The sequence below is a fragment of the Bos grunniens genome, chromosome 11 (genome assembly GCF_055505025.1).
Source record: "Bos grunniens cultivar Pamir isolate PY7600 chromosome 11, Bosgru_T2T1.0, whole genome shotgun sequence".
In the NCBI taxonomy this organism is placed as follows: domain Eukaryota; kingdom Metazoa; phylum Chordata; class Mammalia; order Artiodactyla; family Bovidae; genus Bos; species Bos grunniens.
This window is the reverse complement of record NC_141175.1, coordinates 94,396,531-94,416,803: the sequence shown is the minus strand read 5'-3', so window position 1 is coordinate 94,416,803 and position 20,273 is coordinate 94,396,531. Positions and strand designations below refer to the sequence as shown.

General features: G+C 50.3%; 1 protein-coding gene and 1 pseudogene across 23 annotated transcripts in view; both read right to left on the bottom strand.

Annotated features, from left to right (window-relative positions):
* The window catches only part of DYSF (dysferlin), a 225,180-nt gene extending 205,305 nt beyond the window's left edge, over positions 1-19,875 (bottom strand). For 11 of the 23 annotated variants that reach the window (XM_086323838.1, XM_086323848.1, XM_086323841.1 and 8 more), the window contains exon 1: positions 17,383-19,875. In XM_086323838.1, the coding sequence (XP_086179964.1) occupies positions 17,383-17,470 (88 nt within the window). In that variant the 5' untranslated portion in view covers positions 17,471-19,875. Of the gene's footprint in view, positions 1-5,615; positions 5,911-17,382 lie in introns of those variants that run through there. The other 12 variants (XM_086323837.1, XM_086323842.1, XM_086323839.1 and 9 more) reach the window with 2 other exon arrangements.
* Positions 9,669-10,072, bottom strand: LOC147363572 (ATP synthase F(0) complex subunit C1, mitochondrial pseudogene; annotated as a pseudogene).
* Positions 19,876-20,273: the final 398 nt, after the last annotated feature.

Genomic DNA, 20,273 nt, shown 5'->3' with positions numbered 1-20,273 from the left:
AAGAGCCCTACTCCTGTCATCTCAAGAACTCCCATCCCAATCTCCGCCTTTCTAAATCTTAACTGAAAATATACTTTCCAGAAAACAAGTAGCCAGGAAAGAGTGGTGGCAAGTGGGTACACGGGCTATGATGGAATGCTGTCTGAGAAGAGACGTCTTTAAACTCAAAAGGCCAAACAGAACTTTGAAAGATAGTTCTATTTGAAACTATCAAAGATATCTGAAGATATTTGAAACACCGATGACAAAAATCTTAATGTCCTTAATATGTAAAGAGTACTCATAAACTAATTAAGAAAAAGACAAACATCTCTTCCCTCCCGAACTGGGCAAATTAAAAAGCAGTAGGGACTTCCCTGGTAGTCCAGTGGTTAATAATCCACCTGTCAATGCAGGGGACAAGGGTTTAATCCCTGGTCCAGGAAAATCCTACATGCTGCAGAGTAGTGACCACGAGCTGCAATTGTTTAAGCCCATGCGTCACTGAGCCTGCGTTCTGCAACAAAAGAAGCCACTGCAATGAGAAGCCACGGCAACTAGAGGGTGACCCCTGCTTCCCACAGCTAGAGAAAGTCCACGCGCAGCAATGAAGACCCAGCACAGTCAAAAATAAATAAATAAAAATGTTTTAATTAAAAAAGCAATTCGTTAAGAAATAAATACAAATAGGCAATAATATTGAAACATCACAAATACTACTTGAACCTAAGAAATTGTTAAAAATTTGATTATGCTTTGATCATAAAAATATAATTATGCTTTGTGTTAGCAGAATTATAAGAAAATAAGCCCCTGAAGTCAGCTAATGGGAAGACAAAGTTGATACAGATCATCAGGAGAGTAATTTGGGAAACACAGCAAAGTCTTAAATATGTCTATAACTTCTGACACAGCAATACCACTTCCAGTACTTACCTAAAGGAAATTACTAAATATCTGGGCAAAGATTTAGTTGCCAGGATACTTCTTGCAGAAACACTATAACTTAAGCATTGGATATAAATATTAAAAATTGATACAACTTAAACATTCCTCAATAGGGGGTTGATTAACTGAATTATGGTCCACCCATATAATAATATAGGTTAAAGTGTCTGCCCGCAATGCAGGAGACCTGGGTTCGATCCCTGGGTTGGGAAGATCCCCTGGAGAAGGAAATGGCAACCCACTCCAGTACTCTTGCCTGGAGAATCCCATGGACGGAGGAGCCTGGTGGGCTACAGTCCACAGGGTCGAAAAGAGTCGAACACGATGAGAGACTTCACTTTCACTTTCATATTATAATAAAAATGAAAAGTGTGTAGAATATTTACTGACATACAAAAATCTCCCTGGCTTATTACTAAGTGAAAATGTAAATAAGCAAACATTTGAAAAAGATGTCTGAATAAAATTATTTAAAAAAAAGAAAGAAAAAGATATCTGGATGGGATTACCTCTAGAGAGGAAGGCAAGGGGTCTGGGGACTTCTGGTGGATGGGTGGGATGAGTAAGGTTCAATTCCTTGACCTGGGCAATGTACATGAGTATTCCCTTCATAATTTATCCATTGAAGTGGGGTTCCTCAACCTTGGCCCTCGATACTTCCTTGTTATGGGTATTGTGGGGCCATCTTGAGCACTCTAGGATGTTTAGCCGCATCCCTGGCCTCCCCCCATAGTAGATCCCAATAGCACCTCATCTCTTACTCAGTGGTGACAACCCAACATGTCTCCAGACATTGCCAAATGCCCCTGAGGAACAAACCACCCCCAACTGAGAACCACTGCATCAAACTGTACATGTGTATTTTATGCACTTTCTTAGGTGTTAAATTTCACACTAACATTGCTTTTTTAAAAAAGAGGAAAAAGAATCTTGGTGGAAATATGTCAAATTGTTAACAAGTTAATTTGAAGCATCAGAATGGCGGCAGGGGGGCTACTTTTTACTGTTGCCTCATGAAAATGAAAGTGTTAGTCACTTAGTCGTGCCCGACTCTTTGTGACCCCATGGACTGCAGCCCGCTAGGTTCCTCTGTCTATGGGATTCTCCAGGTAAAAATAATGGAGTGGGTTGCCATTCCCTTCTCCAAGGGGTCTTCCTGACCCAGGGATTGAACACGGGTCTTCTGCATTCCAGGCAGATTCTTTACTGTCTGAGCCACCAGGGAAGCCCCATTCCTTTATGTAATATATCCTTTTTTTTTAACACTGACTACATACTAAGTTCATCTAAAGAAAATGAGCTATTGTCAATGTTTTAAAGTTACTTTTACTATTCAAAAATCCAGATTCAGAGAGTCCAGTGGCCCTGCATCCCACGTTCCCTATACAGGTAAGTCATGTGGGTCCACCTACAGATGGATCGATAAGATTCCCCAGAAGATAGAAGAGAGGGGAGGGAGAAGGGAGAGGGAGTAACTGGTAAGACAGAGAGAGGAAGAGAGGACCTGATGGGAGGAAACAGAAGGAAAGGGCAGTCATGATTTGGGTTCTGGCTGGTGAGCCTGGGGGAAGCAGGGTAGAAAGTTACTAAGTGGGGGCACAGCAGAGCCAACCCTCAAGGAAATTAGATGTCTGAGCTCTAAGGGAACAGGGATCTGGTTTTGTTCTTGGATGTATCCCCAGACCCCCAAGCATCACCCAACATGTAGTAGATACCCAATAAATATTTGTTCAGTAACAAAATGAGTGAATAAAAGGATATAAATCATGACTGTAGAGGGTGGAAAATAGAGAGGGCAGAAGAAAGATACAGATCATTAAATGCTCTAGGAAATGAAGCTGTTCATTCTCGAAGCTGGTCAGGGAACTATCTCTACCACAGCTCAGGGACTTGTAGTAGTAGTTAGTCATGCTAACTAATTAATTAACACAAGAACAAAGGGATGGTAAGTATTCATTAAAAGCCTCTATCCTAAAGCTCCCAGAGAGGGAGCCCAAAAAAGCACCCTCAGAGTCCAACCTCCCAGAGCTCATAGTCTATTTTGGGAAGCAGGTCCTGAAATTACATCCGAGCCTGAAATGCCAGGAACAACTGTGAGACAGTGGGCCTGACCAGGCGCCTGCACCTCGGACTCCGGATGGGAGCCCAGCACTCGGTGTGGCCACCTCTCTGCAAGCAGGCCCATCCCCTCTGTGTTGTGACAGGCTCCAGCAAAGCTTCTCACCCCACATGTACGCTTCCTGAACATTTGGAGATTTTTTAGAAATACCTGTATCTGGGCCCCTCCTCCCAGAAACTCAGCTTCAAGACAGGAGGAACAAGGAGTCTGGCTGTGGTCTTTTAAAAAGCTCCGCCACACAATTCTGATGTGCAGCCAGGGCTAAGTACCCCAGGCTAGAGGATCTGTAAATTCTGGGTCTGATTCCAACAGCCTCTTTCCCTAAGCATCCACTCAGCCCCAAACTCCAGCATGAATATCCCCATAGGGTGGGTGAAGTCACATTAATTTCACCTTTCACCACATCTCACATCAATTTCTCTCGAGATGTGGTTCCAAAATGACCTGCCTCAGGTGTGGAAGTGCTGATTCTTAGGTCACTTCCATCTGCTGCATCAGAACTTCTATGGAGGGGACCCAGGAATCTGTCTGTCAAGCACACTCTCCAGAAGACTCTGAGGCACAGTAAAACATAAGGACCACTCCCCCCAGATTGTTGCGACCCCCAGGCACTTCTGGAAGATGGTGAGAAACTGGGCCAGAAGGGGCACACACTAGAGAATACACCCTGTTTGCTAGCACTGGGAATCCTGGTAAAGTCGCTACCGGCAAGGAGCCGTGTGATCTTAACTATGGAGCAGAGTACTGAGCACAGGTCAGCAGGGGTGTGTGCACTCGGTATGCAGAGGGCAACAAGGTGCTGTGCATCCAGAGAGGAGAGGCTAATGACAGTCAAGGGACTCCTGGGTGCCTTCCCGGAGAAGGTGGCATTGTAGCTGGGCTTTGAAAGATGAACAGACTTTGAACAGTTGGAGATGGTACATCCCACTATATTTCAGTTTTGCTAGGAGCTTACCAGTGAGAATAAATAGTAAGGCATTATAAAGGGTGGGGAATGCAGAGCTGGGGAGAGGACAACAGGTGCACGTGCTCAGTTGGGCAGGTTCAACTGCAGAGAGGGACCTCAATAGATTTGGACTCAAGGGCACTGCCCACTCAAGTGCTCCCTGCCATGACTGGGACACAGCATTTAATTAACTTCCACAGGTTTCCATTTCCTTGCCTGCAGAACAGGGAGATTAGTAGCCACCACACAACTGTTGGAGAACCAGGGAAAGAGAGTGGTAAAAAGATGCAGAAGAGATCCAAAGCATCTAGGAGACTCAAGGCTGATAAAGGGCCCTGGGCTCAGGGTCCTTGGGAAGTCTTTCCCAGCCAGTCGACCCTATAATTTCACACAAGAATGGCTTAGTCAGAATCTGAGCCTAAGGGACAGCTAGGGACCTCGTCTTGACACTGCATTTCATAGTAGGCACCCAGGAATAGCACCAATTAATGGAAGCAGAAAGGTTTTCTAAACTGTTTCAACTCACACTTTTCAAAAAAGGAATAAAATGAAAACCGTCCCATAACAAAGAATAAAAGCTACAGTTAGCTCTCATTTTGCCAAACTGTGTCTTTCGTCTATGGTTATCACTATTTTGGGGTGCTGGGGGGAGCAGATGGATATCGTGGGTCAGAACTAAAAAGCCGCCATGGTGTCCCCACCTTTTCCAAGCCTCCTGAAAACACCAGCCATTTATCCCTCTACCTTTGACCACCTTTTGTGCTGTGCAAATTTTTAATTCCACAGAACCACAGGATATTTGTACTTCCACAAAGCCACAGGATATGGTAAGAGGAAAACCTTCTCCCCTTTCCTTAATTATCTTTCTTTGCAGAACTGGGGTCCTGACTCACAGCCATTGTTCCTTCTCTTAATTTTGACAGGTCCTTCCTCTTCCCTTTCCCCTCCCGAGACACCTCCTCCCACGGGAATGTCCGCCTTTAAGTGAGCGGGTGTCTGGTGAGAAGGGGGCGGATGTGAGTCCTTTGGGGTGTTTTCCCCAAACTGTAGACTCTCTCTTGACTAATTACCCACAGACGGCATTTAGGATCTTGGCATTTTAAAAGACTTCCTAAAACACTCAAAATTCCTTGTATCAAGGCCATATCCACCCTATTCTATCCCTTTTCCTCCCAACTGAGATGAATTCAAGGCGGCCAGTGTTGAAGAAAGACGGACGAATGAATGAATGAAACCAAGACACAACTCTCACGGTCTCCACGCCCAATTTTTAAGCAATTCTCTTCTCTCTCTGCATTCATCCTCCAGCCCACCCTCATCACTGCCTGCTAAGGCTCGCAGGGTATCACCCCTGAGTATCGGTCTTAGAAGTGCAACTATCGACATATTACGGCGCTTTCGGTTTCCAAAATTTCTGAGCACCATGGCATTTTTCTTGCTCGACTGCATCCTCCTTGCCCCCTCTGAAGAAGACAGGACCGAGATTTCTCTGAGATTTCTGTCCTTGTTGACAGGGGAGGAAACTTTGGCCTGGTTAGTGCGCTAGCTGGGGTGGCCGACCCAGCGGTGCGCGCGCTGGCGGGTGGCGAGGGCGAGCGGTCGCGGCGGCCAAGGGGCTCTCACCTCGGAAAGTCAGGCTGGCGACCGGGTCGCTGCGCCGGTCCTTCTTCAGACTGGGGAGGTTGCTGGCCCTCACCAGCTGGCAGCTCAGCATGGTTCCGCCGGCCCCCGCCGAGCAAGCGCCCGGCCCCGCAGCAGCCGCGCCAAAGAGGAGCGAGCTGTCGCCTCCGCTGGGCCTCCGCGGACAAGTCCCGACGCCTGGGAGAGGCCGCGGAGAGGACACCGGACACCCTCTGGGTGAACCCTCCTCCGGCTCCGATGCGGATCCGCCCTGCGGGCGGGGGGCGGGACGGGCCAAAGCTCAGACGCGCGCTGGCGGGGGCGCTGGTCCCCTCCGCCGGTCCCCGCCCCCGCCAGGAATGGAAGCGCCGTTGACGCCGGGCGCACCGCTCGGCTGAGCAGCAGGGAAGCGGCAGTCAGTACCATCCCGGCTCCCGGAGCGGCCAGCGCGCCTGGGTCCGGAGCGCAGCAGGGCCTTCTTGTGCGCTGCTCTCCTGCCGCTCCGCAAAGGGTGGCGCGCCAAGGAACTGGGTGTGAAGGCGCGAGGTGGGGGAAACCTGGCTGCAGGGACCACAGTGTGTCCGCGGAAAACTGCACGCGCTGGGAGCTCTAAAGGAGAAGGCCGAACGGCACCTCCCGCCCCCACGCGCCGCTCGCCTTGGCCCACCCTCGGTGCTCCCGGAGACCCGAGAGACTCCGACGCTCGAACTCTCGGGAAGGGCCTCTGAGCCTTCTCAGATCAGTGATCTGGGGTCACTCATCTCCGGAGGCGGAGGTCTGTGTCCTGTTCTCTTGGAGCTGCTCTGCAACATCCCGAAAGCAATCTCTAGGTCCCTTGTCCCCACCCCCCCTCCATGGAGGGAACTGCTTTTAGTGTGAGCCTCGAGCGGTGACAGCCTTTAGCATGCGTTCCCGTGTTAAGTCTGATTCCTTTCCAGCTGACGACCACAGGTGGCGGGCTTCCCACATGTAGACCAGCACCGAGCACTGGACAGGCGCTGCCCTTCCTCCCACCTCCCAGGTGCTCAATGGCTTCCTCACTCGGCCTCCGTTCCGTGACCAGTCATCCCCATTCTGCTGCACAAGACCCCAACTCTCTTCCCCTTGTCTTGTTTTGAGGTTCCAGCATTTTCAGGTGACTGCCACCTGGTGAAATCCAGCTTCACCTCCTCCACCCCTGTCCCTTAAGCGCTAACTGGTGGAGAATAACACAGCTACCCTACCAGCCTCACCTGCTCTGTCCCACCCGACTCAGGGGGATCCTGACTGCCAATAAGCAGTGACCCTACATGACCGAAGTCTCGTCAATCACACTCTCTCCTAGACAACGACCTCATAGTTTTCACTCCCCAAATTTACAGCACCCCATCACCACCCTCACTCTCAGGTTGCTTACTGTATGCAAAGGAGAGAACGCCCCAGGCTCCCAGGCTCCTAAACCCCACCAGCTTCTGTGCCCAAACCTTTTGCTCTCCTGCTGTTAATAAACGAATCGTTTGTACTGCAAAGCCCGGCTGGGAGCTTGGGCGCTAGATCCTACCCCCCTCACCCACTCAATGACAAGTCTAAGGCTGTCCTCTCCCCAGTTAAAGGCCATCCCTCCTCCAGTTGGCTTCTGCCCTCTTCCTCCTGATTCTTCCGCTCTCCCTGAGTGACCCCACTCACTCTCATAATACGATGGCCATTTACTTCCTCTCCAACATCCAAAGTTCCTCTCTCTCAACAGAACCCAACTATTTGGGTACTATTTCCAGCCCTAGCTCCAGATCCTGACCTAACTAAGCCCATCACCTGGCAATAGCTCTTGGTTCAGCGATGGGCATATATGTCCCAAGTTGTTCTCCTGGAGGGATAACTTGTTCTTCGTGACTGGACAAGCCCAACTCCCTGTCCCACTTTGTGAGAATAAGGAAGTGTGTAGATCCAATTGTCAGCCAGCTCTAAGATGTAGCAGACACCAAGGATGGCAGACCAGAGAAAAATAAAATGGAGTCTGCCTGTGTCCGGGATGACTGGAGCTGTCCACTCTATGTGCCCAGAGCCCACCAGGTCTCTGGATCATCCTGGGGCCTGATACTAACGGGGCTTCCTCCCCAGAGGACTTGTATTGGGAATGAAGATCACTTTAAGACTGTTTATTATTAAAGTCATTTTGAGATAGGATTTCACTTACAAATATCCTTGCTGACTTTGGTACCGTCTATGTGCCCACAACATCCATGTGCCTCCACATAGGAGCCAGGTGATCTTAAATATAATCAGTCACACACACACACACACACACACACACACATAAACACACACTCTTTGTAAAATCCCTCCAAGGCCTCCCGTGCTCTTGGAATAAAGCCCAACTCCCTTTCCCCTGCATACAAGGTAAGAGCACTCAGCCCCTCACTCTCTGAGCTCCAGTGACTTCCAGTTTCTGGAATATTTTGAGCTCCCTCCAAACTCAGAGCTCTCCTGCCTTCCCGTTCTTTTAAAGGGCCACCCCCACTCATCCTTCAGGCCTCATCACTTCCATGAGAAGCCTCTGACCTGATCTAGGTCGGCTCTTCTGGCAAACCACTGCACAACAGCACTTTTCCTTCTTAGCTTTCACCCCAATTGTAAGCAATACCTATTGGTTTATTGCTGGTTTGATGTCTAGCTAGATGGTGAAGTCGGTCGCTGAGGGGAGACCAAGTTTGTCTCAGGCAGCCGGGTGTTTCCAGTGCAAGCAAGGGCTGGCCTGGGGTTGGTGTGGTGGACGTTGTACTTGGCGGTGTCCCTTCCACCCTAGGATATGGTTAGGCAGGCAGGTCTCAAAGAGGATACTACTGCCCTCTACGGGGAATTTTGGATATGATGACTATGGATATTTTTTACCATCACAATGATTCCTGGCTTTGCTGTTTTCCCCAGCACACCACACCCTGCCCCCCAGACCTGCTCTAATTGGGTCAGAGGCAGCATAGGCAATCTGTGGAACTTTTACAAACACTTGGCTTATTTCCAAGGAACAGGGTCTTCACACAGTTGCTCTGTATACCAGAAAAACAGCAGCTGGTGGCATGAGCCCTGGACACTTCCTGAGGCTTCTTTTCCCATCCCAATTTCCAACTTCACTTCTCCCTGATTGGATGGTTGACTGATCCCTTGGAGATGTCATCCTGGAGCCAAATCCTCAAATCCTTGGGGCTTCCTCCCAAGGGGACTTGCATCAGGAATGTAGCTCTTGTGGACAGTGTGCTGAGATCTCCACTTGTCCCCCTCAAAGTCGTTCTCCCCTCCTTCCACAGAAATGTTCCAAGGACTCCGACCTGCACACATGGTCACCCACATAGATAAACTACATTTCCCAGAATTCCCTTATAGCTGGATGTGGCCAGCAATCCAAGTGATAACCTATACAATCAGTTCAGTTCAGTCACTCAGTTGTGTCCAACTCTTTGCGACCCCATGAATTACAGCACACCAGGCCTCCCTGTCCATCACCAACTCCCGGAGTTCACTCAGACTCACATCCATTGAGTCAGTGATGCCATCCAGCCATCTCATCCTCTGTCGTCCCCTTCTCCTCCTGCCCCCAATCCCTCCCAGCATCAGAGTCTTTTCCAATGAGTCAACTCTTCACATGAGGTGGCCAAAGTACTGGAGTTTCAGCTTTAGCATCACTCCTTCCAAAGAAATCCCAGGGCTGATCTCCTTCAGAATGGACTGGTTGGATCTCCTTGCAGTCCAAGGGACTCTCAAGAGTCTTCTCCAACACCAAAGTGATTGTCTCAGTTATGTTCCACTCTTTGCAAGCCCATGGACTGGGTTACTCTTTGCAAACCCTGCCAGGTTCCTCTGTCCATGGAATTCTCTAGGCAAGAATACTGGAGTGGGTTGCTATTCCCTTCTCCAGGTATCTTCCTGACCCAGGGATCTTACTGGGTCTTCTGCATTGCAAGTCGATTTTTTTTTTTTTTAAAAGAGAAACATTGTGTTTAATGGTAGAAGTTAGCACGCTCCAGCACTGAGCATGGCCTGGAGTCAAAGCAGCAGCGGCGGGTAGGTGACCTCCATGGAGCCTCATGTGGTGAAGAGGATGAGGAGGGTGGCCATAAACAGAAAAGCCCCTCAGACAGGACAAAGCCCAGAATGGTGCTGGAGAAGAGCTGCTGCTTCAGAGATGGGTTCCTTGTATAGCCAAGGACCAAGCTGCCAAACACTGTTCCAATGCCGGCCCCTAAACCAGCCATCCCAACTGTGGCAGCCCCAGCGCCAGTAAACTTGGCCACTGTGTCAGTGTGCCAGGAGACAACACTGGTCTGGAATTTCCGTCAAGCCACCCGGAGTGAGACACTGCTGTAGGAAGGCTGTTCAGATGGGCTCTTTGGCCTACTCAGGAAGGAGGCAGACACAGGCCTGATCAGACCCCTGGTACAAGAGCACATCAGAGTGGGAGGACTGAGTAGTGCTCCGGAGGTCTACATTTTTTTCAGTCTATTCCCACTGTCCTGCTGCCCCTGCTCAGACCACAGCACTCACCCAGCTAAGATGACTGACTCACGTCCCGGCTTTAGCTTTAAGCACAAGCAGATTCTTTACCCTGCATTGCAGGCAGATTCTTTACCGTCTGAGCCACCAGGGAAGCCTCAATGAACAGGAAGGCTAATGCTGTCCTGCCCAGGCTGCAGTGGAAACATATCCCAAATCATCATATGCAAAATACCCGCTGGGGGGAGTACTATCCTCTTTGAGAACCACTGGTTTAGCCTCATCACGGTATGGAAGGGACACTGGAGAGCCAAGCACAATGTCCACCACACCAACCATGTTGTCAAAGGGACCACAAGTTATAGCAGAGAAACAGGACAGAAGGATCCGGAGGCCTGGGCAGCCCAGTGGGTCAGAACTTTACCAGTCAGGGCTGCCTATGCAGCAAACATTACGAGAGTGACCATCATGCATGCCCCCCACCCTCAGTTAAGGTTGGCTAACCAACAGCCAAATCTGCATCCTACCTAAGGGCCCAGGTAAGGGCAGCTCCTCAGCACCCTAGACAACTCCAGCCCCACTGCAAAGGCGACAGGGCCGGCTTAGGAGTCACCATCGGGGAGCAAGTGGATAAAGGTCTTCTTGACCTACAGTGGCTTGAAGCACGATTTCGGTTCTCAGTCGGAGACTGAAGTCAGGCTACAGTAATTAATGAGAGCTCTGAGTCCTGGCCGCGAGACCACTGGCCACTGAAACGACCTTGGCCCATATGGCTTTGTGGAAAATGAATTTCCACAAAGAAACAAAGTAGGGAAACAGTGTTTACAAGGAGGGAAAAGAGGACATGTGGACAGACACACAGGCAGGCTGAGCGAGAGAGCCGCACCCTCATGGTAGTTTAAATTGCTTTTATGGGGCATTTCTTCTGGGTTTCCTGTGGCCAGTCATCTTGCTTTGCCTTGTTCTGATCTGTATGTGGTTTATCTCAGGGTCCTCCCATGTATGTGTGCATCTCTTAGCCAAGATGGATTCTAGCCAAGAGGTCTATGGGTAGGTTGACATCACTTACTATGGGGTGGAGGCCCCTCCCTGTTTGACCTCCAAGGAGCTTTTCTGCACATGTGTAACTGGGAAGGTGTCCTTGATTTTAAGAATGAGGAATATGTGGTCTTTGATCTCTTATCTGGTCATGCTTTGCTTCTCCTCCCTCCTGCTGTTTTGGGGTATCTGTCCACAGCAGACAAAATCTAGCTGTTCAGCCTGGCGCCTGTCTGTCTCCTGCCTGAAGGGGACCTGTTTTGAAGCTGAGTTTGCATAGCAAGCCCAGTTTTTACTTAAAATTTCATGTTAACCACAATGACATTTCAGAGCTAACAAAGGTAAGAGGGGAGGGGACTAAAGCTCACCCCTGCCATCCCAGTGGTGTAGTCACAGATAGGTGCTGCCTGATCATCTCAAGTGAGGAGCCTGGCTGCCTGTTCCCTGAAGAGACACAGACCTAGGTCTCCAGGATTAAACACAGTGGAAGCCATCAGATCCTGCCACTGGTGTCTCCTGGGACACACCCAGCACAGAGACCTGTTGTCTTTGATCAACACAACATCTTATGACAAAATTGTACTTTAAACATTATGAGATCTGGATTTATAGCATCTGTTGAAAAATCAGAACACCTGGCCTGTGAGCCCTAATTATCTGCCCAACACTTATTACCTAGCACCTCTGGCTGGAAGTGTGCATCTCAGCTCGCCCTACACCACCACTCACCCAGATATGCATGTGCTCCTCCCTCTGGCCTTAGTTATACCACCTGCCACACTCCCCTGGAGATGTGGGCTTATGACCCTCTTCTGTCCCCTATTTGGGGTCCTTCCTCCCTGCCAGTCAAGACGAGTTACTTCAAGGAGAGCCTCTTTTTGTTCTTGGAGTTGGTCCACTGGTCTCCTCTAGCTCAGTTCTCCTAATATCTGGGCCTTGTTTTTCCCCAAAGCCTCATATGGGTTATCCAGGAAGCAAATAAACCTTGCCCTCTGCTTCCAGTAACACCAACCTTGAGATGAACACTCTGCATGTGAGCTTCCAGGATTCCTCAGGGCACATTTGTCCAAGTCCAAAGACTCACAGGAGTATGAACAGTCCAATGCATCCTTCTGCCCCACCTCCACATTCATTGAAGAAATTGTGTCCCATGGATATCCCAATACAACCAGCTGGGATTAGAGGGGCACCCACACATGTCTGTCAGGGGTGTCAGGCAACAATTATTCTGGTTACGGACATGACCACATGACCAACTGCCCGGGAAGAATAGCCCATTGCAGGAACAATTAGATGGCCCTGGGCGTCCATTGCAGTCCTTGCTTTTCTAGCCGTGTGTCCCAAGGCATGAGATCTGACCTTTTGGAGTCTATTTCCACTTCTGTAAAATCAAGAGAATGTTACTTCACAGAGCTCTTGGGATGGTTAAAGCAAACACCAGGGCTTCCAGCCCAGAGCCTGCCTGGCTCACAGGAGATGCACAACTGTTAACATTTCAGCCTAATGAACCCGTCTGGGGAGAGACCAGTATGCAGGAAGAAAAGAGAGAGAGAGATTTGGGCCTGGAGAGAGAGATTGAGAAGGTTTGTGGGCCCAGGGAGTCACAGGAGCGATGCTCATTCCAAGGAAGATCCAGTCCGATGGGGAGGGCCAGCTAGCCTGATGGCCACAGCCAGCCATTAGGTAAGTAGACAAATGCCTTGGCCTCAGAAAGGACTGCCCTGGGGAGGGCTCCCAGAGGAGACAGGGCCAGAGTCCCCTGGGGCTGAAGGGGTGACCACTCACTGCTCAGCACAGTGTGCCCAGTCTGATTGGACAGTAAATGAACCAACAGAGCTGGTGATAGGACTGACCAGGCCAAAAAGATTGTGAAAGACTTTTTGGATGTGTGCAATGATTTCTTAGTATATGTACAATACATGCTAACCATGATAATAATTAGAATGTTGTTAGCCACTCAGTCGTGTTCAACTCTTTGTGACCCCATGGACTGTAGCCCACCAGGCTCCTCTGTCCATGGGGTTTCCCAGGCAAGAATAATGGAGTGGGTTTCCACTTCCTTCTCCAGGGGATCTTCCCAATCCAGGGATAGAACCTGGGTCTCCTGCATTTTAGACAGATTCTTTACTGTCTGAGCTAAATATATATAATCATATATTATAATAGTGAAATAGTTAATGTGTATTTATGTGCCGGGCATTATTCAAAGTGCTTTATATGGATTAACACATAAACTCTTCAGAACCATCCCTCCAAAACAGGTACTATTATTATCAACATTTCATAGGTGGAGAAACCGAGAACAGAGTAGTTAAGTAACTTGCCCAAAGTCACACACACCGCTGGAAAGTGGCGGAGCTGGAATTCCACACCCAAGGTCCCAGGTAGTCTGGGTCTACAGCCAGAACTCTTGGCTACCATCCTTCTTCCGCTCTTGTTCAGTGCTCTTATCCCACTGGAATGTGACTGAGGCTTCACTCCTGAGTGCCACCACCCCACCCTCAATGGATCGGCTAAGCTGGGGGCCTAAGGTTACAGTGCTCCCTTTTCAGAGCCCCCCAAGTGCCTGCCACCCCCACTGCAGGCTGCCCACCTCAGTGCCATGAGATGCATGACCCTAGCCTCAGCTTATCAGACCCTTAAGAGCCACCACAGGCCTAACAGAAGGCTTGAAATGGCCTAACACAAGAGTTCTGCCCAGAGGGAGCACCCTGGACCAAGCGGTGACTGGTTCTGCAAGATGCAGAAGGGCAGAGACCCCTCTGAGATAAGAAAGCATCCTTCAGACCAGAGAATGAGATTGAGGATGTCAGAGTCTGAGGGAGAAAGAGAGCCAGTGGCAGCAGGGACAAAAAGTGTGAGGCAAGACAAGGTGTGAGGGGCTCCAGGGTATGAGCCAAAGCCGGGTTCATTGCTGTCTCTCCACTCTTTTGTAAATCAGAGCCAAGGCCAGAGGGAAGTGGTAGGGCAGTTAAAGACAACAGGGTTCCAGAGCCAGAGTATGTGGGCCTGAATCCTGACTCCACTAATGACTAGTGTGACTTAACGTCTGTGTGCTGTAGAGTGTGGGTGATAATGGTTACTACCATATATGGCTGCTAGAAGGATTAAGGAGGGCCTTAATACATATAAGGGCCTGGTACAAATTGAGCAACTTGAACATGATAGAGCTCATAGTAAGTGAGCTCTATTTAGAACAGAGCTTACACCTAGGAAGCACAGTATCAGTTAAGTACATCTCATAGGATTGTTGTGGCTTTTAAAGAGACAGCGTATGAAAATAGTACACTGTGCTTAATGAATGACCATTCTCTCTCACTGTGATGAATACACATGTTCAGAATCAGAATCCCCATCTCTGGGTCATTTGTCATACACTGCACTCCTTGCAGCCTGGCACTCCCCCCATTTTGACTCAGCCCAGCCTGGGTACCCCACGCACAGCCCTCCCTAGGTCTGGCTGGGGTCCAGGGTGCCTCGTGTGTGGGCAGTGCATGGTATGCTTTTCAAAGCACTTTCTTATTCATGAGCACAGACGCTGAGAACAACAGAGGGCATGATGATGGGGGTGGTGTGGTGGGTGCTTTAGCCGCTGTGTAACCTTGGCCAGGCCCCTGCCCTTCTCTGGGCCTATCTGCTCTGCTCATCTGTCAAAGGGGATAATATCCCTGCCCAATGGCCTCACAAAGCTACTGTGAACAGGAAGTGAATTTAGGCATGCATGGAGGCACCTGTTAAATTACAGGATATTCCAAACAGGTAGCCAAAGGCGGGGTGGGGGGGGGAGGGGTGTCCATGGTTTCCAAACCCAACAGGTCTGAGAAGGCCAGTTCCCAGCCAGTTGGTGAGGGGAGGCTTCCCAGAAGGCCATTCTGCTCTGAGTAGTGTGTCCCTGAGACCAGAGCCTTCTGTGTAATCATTTAGCAACCTGTCCCTCGCTGGGAGGAGGAGGCGGAGCTAGTCTGATGCTGCGGGGAGGCCGAATTTGGACATAAGTTAAGAGCTTGGCCAACACACAGGAGGTGGACTGTGGCCAGGGCTGGGGGAGGGAGGGCCTGAGCTCCCCATGACTGCCTGGCAGTGATTGTGATGGCTGGGAGTTGGGGCATCCAGACAGCCCCCTCTGAAGGCTGGGGGCACTCCCAGTCAGCACAGACAACATATTTCCTTTACCGCCAGGGAAGGGGGAGCCCTCTCAGAGGAGCTGGCTGCAGACAAAGGGGAGGACTACAGACTGACAGCAGGCAGATGGGGGGGCGGGACTCATGTCGGGGGAGGATAAAGGATGAGCGATTGCTCCATAGACAGCCCTGGGGCAGAAGTAGGAAATTATGAAAGGAGAGGAACCATGCCAGAGGGACTTCCGGTGGGTAAAGCACTTCCAAGGTTAGAAAGTGCTTCCCCTTTCATTAACCATTCTTCATTCTTTCCTTTCTCTTACTAGGATTCTGAGCTTGGTCTGGGTGGGGGCATTGTGAAGTCTGGGGAAAGTGTGTGTGTGTGTATTGCGGGGAGGTGTTGGGAGGTGGGAGTGTGGTCAGAGAAGGTGAATGAAAATCTGGTTCAAGCTGAGTGGTCATCAGAGGAGACAAGGCCCCTGAGAACAGAGGCAGGAGCGCCCAAGTGGCCCTTCTTGCATTTCATTTGTACTAGACAGCTCCAGAGGGTGCCATCCACAGGGTGGGCTCAGCCCTGGGACAGGGATGAAGGGCTGGGTGGGGCAGATGAGCTGAGGGAGACGGATGCTCAAAGCCCAGGGTGCTTGTTTCCCTCTGGCAGCAGCGTATCCTCCTTCCCCTCAGCCAGGGGGTTATTTACAGAGTGGACGGGGCTCCCAGGAGCTTGCAGCTCCAAGCCCAGGGCCCTCAGCTAGGCTGCACATCCGGGCCTTACAGATGAACCACTGTCCTGGCCTGCACAGAGCTGAGGCTGTAGAAGAAGTGTGGAGGCACACCCCCCACCCCCGCCCCGCCACCCCATTCACACCCTCATTCTCCCCCTGGAAACACCTTGATAAAGCGCATTTCCGAAGGCAACTGTAGGAAACTGGTCAGAACAGTTCAAAGCAAGGTGTCAGGAAAAGAGCACATCCAGAGTGTCACCACCCCCTACCCCTCACCCTGGAGCACATTGTTTTCCAGGCCAAGGGCCCATTCAGCAGCTCCTCCTCGAGAAACCTGAAATCTCACCTCCAGGAGTGTGTGTGTGCTTGTGTTTGTGTGTGTGTGTGCGCACGCAAGCACATTGCTGTGGACACATGCCTGCATTCTGTGAGTTTCTACTCCTTGGAACTTGCAAGTGTCACCTGCATTTCATGTGTGCATGTGTCTGGGAGCCTATGGGCACAGGGGTGTCTGGGAACAGGGAACCAAAAGCTCATGAAGCTAAAACGAGTCCATTGGATGGCCAGGGATTTCCGGAGGCCTGGGATGTAGCTAGATCTTGAAGGAGAAAGGGAGTGACAGGTATAGAGGCTGAGAGCAAATCTACAGGGTGGGTGGGGCAGCGGGCCCACACAAGTCCTCTGGTCCTTGTCCTCCAGTAAGGCTCCAAACACACAGGCCCATAGACCCCAGCTCTGGCTTCGCCCACAGGAAGTCCCAGAGAAGCAGCCTGAGCCCAGCCCTCACCTCCTGGAGGAGTCCGTTCATCACCATGAAAGACCTTCCTGTGGAAGGTCTCAGTCTGATGGGGGAGCAGGCTCCTCCACCTGATGACGGGGATGCCACCCCCAAAATGCTGAATTTCCGCATCCTGTGCCAGAAAGCAAGAGTAGGACCCCTGGACCGATGGGCGGTGCCTCTGTCCCCAGTGTGCGCCTGCCTGCAGGCCCAGCCTGTGATAGAGAGTAAAGGGCGAGGGCAGCGCCAGGCCCCGGCCAAGGCAAGAGAGTTGGATTATAAATAGCCCTGGGACCAGTCTTCCGGGGAGAGGCGGGGAGCCCTGCAACACAACGCTTTGCAGCACACAATGCAAAAAGGTCTCTTTTAAGAGATCCAGCGAGTGGGAGGATAGATGCTGGTCTTGCCCCCTAGGCCCCTCCTAGCCCCAGCCGGGGCTCAGCTTCTGGGCCACTGACCACCTCTGCCTCTTGCTTCCATTTCTCCGAGTCGCCTCTCTCCGAGTGAGTGTGTTTTTGGAACACTCAAAGTCAATCTGGCCGAGGAGTCTTATCTCTCACATTCCGGTGTTCGAGGTGGAGAGCCGCGGCGTCCCCTCTCCAACTCCCACCCCCTCTTCCCGGGGAAGGATCGCAGGCCCCTCCTACCTGCAAACACTGCGGAGCAGTAGGCATCGCTGATGTCGGTGTCAGGGGTGTGGACATTCTCCGCGTAGAGGATGAAGACCCTCAGCATGACTGATGGGAGTCAGGATCCCGAGCACCCAGGGCGCGGAGAGGGCTGGGGAAGGTTGGGGATTGCCGAGGCGCAGCTCGTGGGTCCCCTCACAGCAGAGGGCTGGTGGAGGGAGACTGGCTCGGATCACTGACTCCCAGCTCAAAGCAACGGCTCTTGAAGGAGAAAAAACAGGCCAGTCTCGGGCTGCTCCAGTGGCCTCCACTCGGTCCGCGCCCCGGGCTACGCTCAGCCCGCTTGTCAGCGGGCGCTGCGAGAACAGGGGCTTCTGCTCATCTTCCACCCGCGCCGCCCTGCGCGAGCTTGGCTAAGCTGTAATTCAATGCTCCGGCCGCAGACTCTCCCAATGACACGGCATTTTGCACCTGGCGGTGGAACAGCGGACTGGGCGGCGGCCGCGACGGCTGAGGACTGCACCAGGGTTGCGGGCGCCCAGCGCAGTCCAGATCTCGCTCCAGGACGGGAGAAAGACTTGGTCCCTCCCCTGACCTTCCACCTCGGGCAGTGCGCGACGCCAATCCGGTGGCCTCCCACCGCGGGGATTCCAGCACTCTCCCTCGCCGCCAGCCAGACCGCCCCGGGGACGCTCTGGGGAGCAGGCGCAGGGCCGGCGCTTTCCAGACAGAGTTGAGGAATTTCATTGAGAGGCAGCGCTGGCTGCCTTAAAAACTTTCTACCCTTCTTCTCTGGTTGTAAAAACAACACATACTACTTTAAACAAAAAGCATAAAAGAAAGAAATCGCTGAGTCTGAAAAAAAAATACAATATTAACATTTGGTTATTTACCAACTGAGACTTTTTCCTGTGAATTGCATGTATATATGAAAGCTAGTGAAGGTGATGGAATTCCAGTTGAGCTATCTCAAATCCTGAAAGATGATGCTGTGAAAGTGCTGCACTCAATATGCCAGCAAATTTGGAAAACTCAGCAGTGGCCACAGGACTGGAAAAGGTCAGTTTTCATTCCAATCCCAAAGAAAAGCAATGCCAAAGAATGCTCAAACTACCGCACAATTGCACTCATCTCACATGCTACTAAAATAATGCTCAAAATTCTCCAAGCCAGGCTCCAGCAATATGTGAACCGTGAACTTCCAGATGTTCAAGCTGGTTTTAGGAAAGGCAGAGGAACCAGAGACCAAATTGCCAACATCCGCTGGATAATCGAAAAAGCAAGAGAGTTCCAGAAAAACATCTATTTCTGCTTTATTTATTGACTATGCCAAAGCCTTTGACTGTGTGGATCACAATAAACTGTGGAAAATTCTGAAAGAGATGGGAATACCAGACCACCTGACCTGCCTCTTGAGAAATCTGTATGCAGGTCAGGAAGCAACAGTTAGAACTGGACATGGAACAACAGACTGGTTCCAAATAGGAAAAGGAGTACGTCAAGGCCGTATATTGTCACCCTGCTTATTTAACTTACATGCAGAGTACATCATGAGAAATGCTGGGCTGGAAGAAGCACAAGCTGGAATCAAGATTGCTGGGAAAAATATCAATAACCTTAGATATGCAGATGACACCACCCTTATGGCAGAAAGTGAAGAGGAACTAAAAAGCCTCTTGATGAAGGTGAAAGAGGAGAGTGAAAAAGTTGGCTTCAAACTCAACATTCAGAAAACGAAGATCATGGCATCCGGTCCCATCACTTCATGGGAAATAGATGGGGAAACTGTGGAAACAGTGTCAGACTTTATGTTTGGGGGGCTCCAAAATCACTGCAGATGGTGACTGCAGCCATGAAATTAAAAGATGCTTACTCCTTGGAAGGAAAGTTATGACCAACCTAGATAGCATATTGAAAAGCAGAGACATTACTTTGCCAACAAAGGTCCGTCTAGTCAAGGCTATGGTTTTTCCTGTGGTTATGTATGGATGTGAGAATTGGACTGTGAAGAAAGCTGAGTGCTGAAGAATTGATGCTTTGAACTGTGGTGTTGGAGAAGACTCTTGAGAGTCCCTTGGACTGCAAGGAGATCCAACCAGTCCATTCTGAAGGAGATCAGCCCTGGGATTTCTTTGGAAGGAATGATGCTGAAGCTGAAACTCCAGTACTTTGGCCACCTCATGTGAAGAGCTGACTCATTGGAAAAGACTCTGATGCTGGGAGGCATTGGGGGCAGGAGGAGATGGGGACGACAGAGGATGAGATGGGTGGATGGCATCACTGACTCGATGGATGTGAGTCTGAGTGAACTCCGGGAGTTGGTGACGGACAGGGAGGCCTGGCGTGCTGCGATTCATGGGGTCGCAAAGAGTCGGACACGACTGAGCGACTGAACTGAACTGATGCATGTTGTTACGTTCTTTATTGTATGAGTGACATCAAAGTGTCTGTGAAGTGCTGTGTCCTGCTTTTTCAAGTAATATTTCCTTGCATTATTAAATATTCTTTATAAAGTTTTTTTTCAATAGCTACTTAATTTTCTATCATATGAATATATTAAATTCTCAAGGCTTTCTCCTCTTGCGGCATATTTAGGTTCTTTCCAGTAGTGAGAAATAGTAGTGAGAAATTGCTTTTTACATAAAAACTGGGATATATACCTGTCTTGAGCCCCTCTCTGCTTGTTCCTCAGTTGGGATTTCTAGCTTTGGAATTATAAGGGCACAGGACATGCCTTTTTTTAGGTCCTAGTACCTGTTGCTAAACTGCTTTCCCGGAGCTGTGTGGACCCACTCCCAGCAGTTGGGTGACTCACCTTCTAAAGTGGGCCATTTGGATGGGTGTGGGTGAGCAGCTGTCAGCAAAACTCCTCCCCCAAGAGCCCACTAGGGTAGCACACATTCCCAGGG